At 44.4% G+C, this 7,369-nt stretch overlaps 1 protein-coding gene across 1 annotated transcript in view; it reads right to left on the bottom strand.

Moving 5' to 3' along the window:
• LOC128450870 (signal-induced proliferation-associated 1-like protein 1) overlaps positions 1-7,369 on the bottom strand; it is a 34,284-nt gene that overhangs the window by 12,158 nt on the left and 14,757 nt on the right. Inside the window, 10 exon segments of the mRNA XM_053434608.1 lie at positions 569-726; positions 977-1,080; positions 1,765-1,800; positions 1,803-1,854; positions 1,856-1,939; positions 2,111-2,196; positions 2,199-2,241; positions 2,243-2,299; positions 3,313-3,443; positions 3,568-5,269. Of these exon segments, the coding sequence (XP_053290583.1) occupies positions 569-726; positions 977-1,080; positions 1,765-1,800; positions 1,803-1,854; positions 1,856-1,939; positions 2,111-2,196; positions 2,199-2,241; positions 2,243-2,299; positions 3,313-3,443; positions 3,568-5,050 (2,234 nt within the window). The 5' untranslated portion in view covers positions 5,051-5,269.

Here is a 7,369-nt window from a genome sequence, read left to right as displayed (position 1 = left end):
TTGACCCTCATGATCATGAGCTTTGGATAGTGACCGAAAGGACAAAACCGTGGGTTGCAAGCAGCTGAATTGAGTTTTCTCCAACAAGTGGCTGGGCTCAGTCTTAGAGATCACTTCAAATCCAAAAATGGAAGACGAGGTGGTTCGGGCATCTTGTCAGGATCCCTCTTCCAATGGAGGTTTACTGGGCACACCACCCAGCTGGGAGGAGGACCCAGGAGTAGACCTAGAACCTCCTATCTGGTCTAGGAACACATCCGATCCCCTAGGAAGTCCTGGAAAGCATTGCTGGGAAGAGGGATGTCTGGAATATTGTACTAAGCCGGCAGCCTTTGCAACCCGATCTCATACACTGAATGAATGGATAAGTCAGAAATGAAAACTAGATCAATGCTGGCTGGTGTGATTGGCCAGTCTGGACAACCACACATAAAAAAGCTTGTATACATGTGCAGGAAAATAAAATGTTTCCATTGTGGACCATACAGCTGCAAGCTCACTGCTCATAAATTCAGTTCAGCTATTATTCTACTTTGTTATCTCTCGTAATGTGTTGCAAAAAACCCACCTGTAGCACGTGGTGTCAGAGCAGGGGTTGTGCACCCGAACAATGATGAAGACGTGCTGAAAGTGAGATCGAATGGCCTTGGGGGTGAACGGGTGAGCACCGGGCTCCTGGAACACAATAGTCACAATGTCGTTCCCAATGTGTCGCTTCCTCAGCAACTAGTCAATGAAAAAAAGCAAAGTCTTAATTAGAGAAGAATGAGACCATGTGCTTCTATTAACAGACGGGCAAGTACAGAGCACTTGGAAGACGATTAAGAATTCTTTAGAAAGAGGGTTGGATGAGAATCAAACTTGACACCTGAGCCCTACGTCATCATGCATGCCTTTATACAATACAACATTACTTATCTATTTCCGTACACAAGCTAATTGTATACCACAAAAGACTGGGCGCTCCAACTTTTACCTGTTGTTTGTTGTTGGGTGTGTGCGGCAGCAGAGTGGACACATGGAACATGATCTCGTAGTCCTTGTATGAAGTATACAGGGAGTAAAGTCCCGTGGAATCCGCTGCAGAAAAAAGTCAGTGTGAGACCCATGGAACAAATAATGACATCCATCTCTCACATGTGTATTAGTGTGCTCAGTGTTTTCTCTGAAGGGCAGGATGCAATTTCATAACAGCCCAAACAACCAGACAATTGTGAACTGTGTCTGGGTCGATGTCATTATGGATGAGATGACACTGAAACGTTTTAATCACGTGTCAATCTGTAAATTGAGGATTTTGTGTCACATTACTTTTCCCAGATGAATGGACAGAATGGAAAAATCAACCTGGGTCTAAGAGGAGACAGATCGTCCTTTTTTGTTTTTCTTTCTTCTAGTGTGTTATATCGATATTTTGTGCAAGAAAGATTTTGTCAAAGTTCACAGTAAAGGTCCAATCCCCCACAGGTCATGTGACAACACAGTTCCAGATAACTGCATAATGGAAGCCTAGTGACTTGTCTTGCAAGCCCCCCTAACAAAGCCAGGTATAGTGGGGCTGACACTTCCTACACGTGCCTACACCAATCATAACAGAGTGGGCCAGCTGGCCAATCGCAGGCGACTGGGGCTTTATGTGTTTTCAGAACATAGAGCATGTAAGTAATAACCCAAATTAAAATGATCTGAATGTGAGCATCATATGTCTCATTTAAATGGAAGAAATGTCTGTGCATGTGTCTTCTAGAAAAGTATATGAGTTACTTTTGGTGTCCAGCTGGGCTCTGTACTTGGTGAAGCTTTAAGTCGAACTTTCTCTCCAAGAAGTTGGAGAAACTCTTCCAGGGCGGGGACCGGCTGTCTCATTGTTGTACATCTCCTCCTCAGTGCTCTGACCCGCTCTGCAGTACATCACCCCAACCTTCACCTGAAAACTCAGCTGGGGAGCAGCGAACACACACAACGATACTTCTTTAACTGACTTCTTCAGGACTGGAAATCACATAACTTCAATCCTCCTGTTGTATAGATAAACTAAGATGCCAGCTGTCATTCTGTGAAATCAACACATTGGTTTTTATATTTTGGAAAGTTGTGCTATTCTTCCTACCCCTTGTTCATCCAGTTTCATCAACTGCTCTGTGACCTTGGGTGTGTTGAGGGCCAGTCTGAGGCAGGAGAGGTCCAGTTCAGGAGAAGATACTCCAGCACCTCTTTGATGGGCAGCCCTCGGGTGGTGCCCATGCTTGGAGGTGAGGGGCACTGCATCCTCAAGGATAGATCCTCGCAGAGTTGACAGCTGAATGAACGAAGAGAGGAGGATGAGAGTGAGAAGACAAAGAATGCACGTCAGGAATCTTTGCTGTGCTTTGAACTTTGTCTTGGAGATGTAACATGCTGATAGCAAAAACCTGCATGCCCAGACACCAACAAAAAGCACACAAGGTACAGTGGTTTTTAAATAATGTCACTTATTTTACGCTTAAACAAGCCAACATAAAACAAAGGGACAATTATGAGACAAGGCCTAGAGTAAACTGAAAAAAAGCACTGAAGAAGAAGAGGTGGGAGGATTTCTCCAAGCATTCTGTATACACAGAGTCTGCATTGTGCAGGGCTATGGGAGTGAACTCAATCACTCTGCTATCATAAGCAGCTGGAACGGATGGAGACTTTCTCCCCGGCAAGCTTGAGGCTGTGTTTGGGCCTGTGTTTACAATGAACCTGTGTTCCCTGCATTTGAAAGGTAGGCTCGGGGGCAGGAGTCCTGAGGTACTTCATCTTAAGAGTGGGGTTTAATCACATACACTTGTCAGTTCCCAACGTACAGCCTCAGGCAGGTGGCTTTATCCTCTGTTTGGGAGTGCATGTCTATATTAGCCCTAATCCAACACTTAAAACTCAAAAATATCATGCCAGCCACAGAGGTCTTAAAGCCCACTTTGCAACTGGATATGACAGTATATTTCTACTAAAACAGAGAGAGGTAAAGCTCTCCACACAGTGGTTGAAGATTGCACTGACAGGCCTTGCAGGCTTGAAGATGAGTGTATTTCCTGAAGTTTCTTCACACTTTGCTGATGTTGGAGACAGCTGAATAGCCCTGGGCTGTTTGCAGAATGAGAAACCAGGACTGAGTGTGGTTTTACCTTGAGCTGGTCTAGCCAGTATATAGCAGGCAAAGTATAAATTGCTATAAACACCTATATGAGTAAACAGGATAAAGATCTATGCCAACAATATAAATATAACTTGTCCCATATAGAACCCCAAAAAATCCAGAATTTAAGAGGATAGGACATTATGGCTGACCTCGCTCGTTCTGTAGATGAGGCGGTAGTTGTACTGCTGGCCATGCTCTTTGTCCTCATCCAGTTTCTCCCTACGCAAGCTCACTGCCATTGGACCGAGCATCTCGTCTATCCCAAAGTAGTTCCAGTGCTCTGCAATAAGGCAGGGAATCAAATGGCAGAGAGACAGTTGTTGGGGGATTTTCAACAGTACTTTTTCACAACACACATTCATATGTCAATGACTATGTAATGAAAGCACTTAAATGGATCTCACCTCTAAGGTAAAAGAACTTCCTATAGTAGTAGGCTCCTAGGTCCACATGCTCCACAATATATTGCTTGCCCTTTTCGCTGAGGGTGCTGGGGCCCTCCTTTGGTCCCTCGAGCACTGCGACTCCAGCATTTGTGCAGTGTGTGCTTACAGATGTTTCATACAAGTTTCCTTCCCCATACAAGGTCCCTGAGCCACTGTTGCCTGTTCCACCGCCCACAAGCCCATGATACCCCATCCCACCTGCTCCCAATCTGCGCCTTCCATTGCCATCTGCGCCTATCTCGTTGCGGAAGCAAGGGCAGCTCAGCAGCATTTCGTTGCTCTGTTCATCTCCTCCTTCAAGACTTGGACTGTCCCTAGAGCTGAGCTCTTCCTGGCTGCCACTCGGGGAGCTGTAAGGCAGGCTGTGGGTGGATGAGAGGGTGGAGGTAGCTGAGGCCACAGCAGCAGCAGAGGCCCCAGTGGTGGTGTTTTTCCTCTTGCCTGCAGTCTGCCGCAGCTGAATAATTTCGTTGAGGTCAAATAACGTGCTCTGAACATCATAATGGGAAAATCCTTTCTGACACACCCAGGGCTTTAGAGGGGGCCCCATGTCCTCTGTCCGGCTGTCCTCTACATCAGACCCCGCTCTGGGGGAGTCCAACTCACCCCGCACATTTCGTAGTTTGCGAAATATAGACTCACCCCCCGTCTCTGATTTAGTGCGTCTTTTCGGGGTCTTATCTCTGTCCTTGGCTTTAGGAGGCTGGCTGTCCACCTCCTCCGGAAGATCCATGATAGTCTGCCTCGACCCAACATTCAACATGTCTTCCAGTTTCTCTGGAGCAGGGCTACGCTGGTCAACTTTATCCCCTTGATATCCCTTCAGCATTTCAAAGAAGCTCTCCCCAGATACTCCATGCTGATCTATTGAGGAGGTGCTACCGTACTCCCGATGAAGAGGGGACCATTTAGCTCCCAAGGCTGAACCCCAGTCTTCTCCACTATCCCCACTGCCTTCCATCTCACTGATAGTCATGTCACTGTTGCTTCGCTGACGAATGCGTCTCTGTCTTGGGTTTCTATATGCAGGACCTCTGTAGTCTCCTGGGCCCAGGTAACGCGTTTCAGGACTGTAATTGTTAGCCTGGGCGCGATTTTTCAAAGTATTGTGGATGTTCCGCAGCATCGATGAGTCCTGAGGGCTCATAACAGAGCCTAACTTTATGTGAACTTTTCCACCAGAGGGCACAACAGAGTTCTCTGGCTCTGCAGTTAAGAGCCACTGAGCCCCTGTAATGTCTTTTCTTGGGGGCCAGTCAGCCACCCGAGCCCGTACACCCATTTTAGGCACTCCTGTGCTCACAGTGGCATGGACATTGTCTGTGCGTGTCGGCACATTCCCTCCATTGACCATACGGAGGTGGCGTGTGTAAAACTCATCAGTGGCTGGGATGGAACCCCCAACAGTGCGCTCCATGGGTGGGTGCTTCAGGCTGGTCATGACACCAGTGCTAAAGGCTAAAGGCACTTAGCAGGTAGACATGGCTGCCTCTGGGATGGGAAGCTGCTCCCTGTCTTCATGGGCAGATTGATTGTCAGGATAAACAAGCGATGGGGTAGAAAATGTGACAGGGTAGACCCAACCTCTTCAATACTCAACCTTGCATATTACTTTCCCAAATGTGTAAGCAGTGCCACATTGCATTTATGTTCCGCACCCCTGAAAAAAAGAGAAAAACCAGTCAGTACATACATTTTCCATCCTGACTCACACAACTTTCTTACAAGAATAAAAGTGAAATTAAGGGAAAGCTTGTTAGCAGATCTTAGATAATAAATCAACTGAAACAAGATCCACAACATGAAACTGTATTAGCTGTGATCAGAGCCCACATTTATATAAACATGTAGAAAGTAGAATTAGGATTATACATATAAATATATAATTGTCATACACGCACACACATATATTATATATGAACCAGCAAGTAGAAAAGAGTGTGGTCTTTTTTTTTTTTCCTTTGATGGCTTTTTACAAGCCAGTGAAAAGTCAGTGACATGTTCCATTTAGATAGGGAGGCCTACTTTTCAAACCAATTTCAACATACGCATCAAGGGGACACATGAAAGCACAGCCAAATTCAAGAAATTAATATTTTTTTTCTTCTGAAAGTGTGAGGAAAGTGATGCCCTCACCCTAATTAGTTAATTTATCCAAAGGGGACATTAAAGAAAAAAAGGCTATATAAGACTTAGATTACGGGGACATTACCCAGATTACATACGAGGTAGAGAAAAATCATATGGATCTATTGATAAGTATTCAGTCTCTTCTGGTTGTACAGCTCAAACCTCTCTCTGTCACCGAGTGTTGGCTTCGGATTTGTATGAAGTCTCTCATGTGCCTCTTTAGGAGCCAACATTAGTGAATTGTAATGCAGAGTTGCAGTTTTTGGAATCACATATCCCAAGCTGCACATCAAAAAGCAATGGGGCCCTTTGAAAGTCATCTGAGAAGTGGATGATGATCCTCTGCCTGACAAATCGGGCCAATTTGGCAGTGAGACACTGGGGGAGATTAAGGCTCCACTCTCGGTCGGGCCTGCCTGGTTGTGGCTCTGATCACATTAGCCACAAGCAATCAGTGCACTGTGACGGCCCTACAGCACAGCCACCTTTACACTGCATCCCACAATCAGGGTTGACTTTTTACTGACAAAGACTCATACACTGCTTAATAGAAAATAGGACATTCACCTTTGGTTCAGACAATAACAGCAATCAAAGTAGGGACAGTAATCGGCAGGGACCTCCCGATACAATAATATCACGATACTTAGGTGGCGATACGATATGTAATGCGATTCTGTGGGTATTGCGATTCTGTAAGTATTGCGATTCGATATTACGATTTCTTTTGGTTATTTTTTTTTTTTAAATACTGTACCATGGAAAACAGTTGAATCATACCTTCAAATACAACATTGTCAAATTCACTTAGAGCTTTATAAGTTTTATTTCAAATATTAACATTAACTTAATGACTGCCGGGCAGCCAACAGAGAATATAAATAAAAATGTACCCTATTATTGTATAGTCCCTGTCAACTGCACACAAACTGTCAGATTAAGAAATGTATACCACTTAGGCTACTTTTAAGCAAATAAACTAAAAGTAGGCTATGCTTCACTGTTGTTTGCATGTAGTCTATGCAAAGCTAGTGCTTGGGTATGTTTAGATTCTTGTGCAAAAACAAGAGCTGGTCAACATGCTCTAGGGTGAGGTTACTCCCCCCCCCCCCATATAAAACCAATAAATCTGTTTTAAAAAAAATCGATTTGGGAGGTAGCATGGCGATTTTAAAATCGTCATTCACAAGAATCGCGATTTGTAACTGAATCGATTTTTTCCACCATCCCTAAATCAAAGTGGATGTTAGTCAATCAAACAAAAGGAAGAGTGTAAAATGCAGTGGCAGTCCACTGAGAGATGGGTCAAATGTTCCAGAGACAATTTGTTTGATAATATCAGTCTATTTATAAGTCAGAAGAGGAATTCAAGTGCAAACTCTCAAGGCTTTGGAGACGATTCAGTTTTCAGAGTGCCTGAGGCAAAGCATCCCTTCTAAACAGGGAAGACAGTTTTCTGACAGCAAACCTCTAAAACTGTGCTTCTTATGAAGCAGAAACCCCTACTGTTAATATTTTGCAAAAACAAGCAGTGAAAATCCTGCAGTAAAACATACAGAAAAAAATCCTGGAAAAACTCAACAGTGTTCCAAAGCTTTCATCTGCTTGCTTTGCAATTAAAATGTTGCTC

The sequence above is a fragment of the Pleuronectes platessa genome, chromosome 11, assembly GCF_947347685.1.
Source record: "Pleuronectes platessa chromosome 11, fPlePla1.1, whole genome shotgun sequence".
Classification (NCBI taxonomy): Eukaryota; Metazoa; Chordata; class Actinopteri; order Pleuronectiformes; family Pleuronectidae; genus Pleuronectes; species Pleuronectes platessa.
The sequence above is the reverse complement of the archived record's forward strand: the minus strand, read 5'-3'. Positions and strand labels throughout refer to the sequence as shown.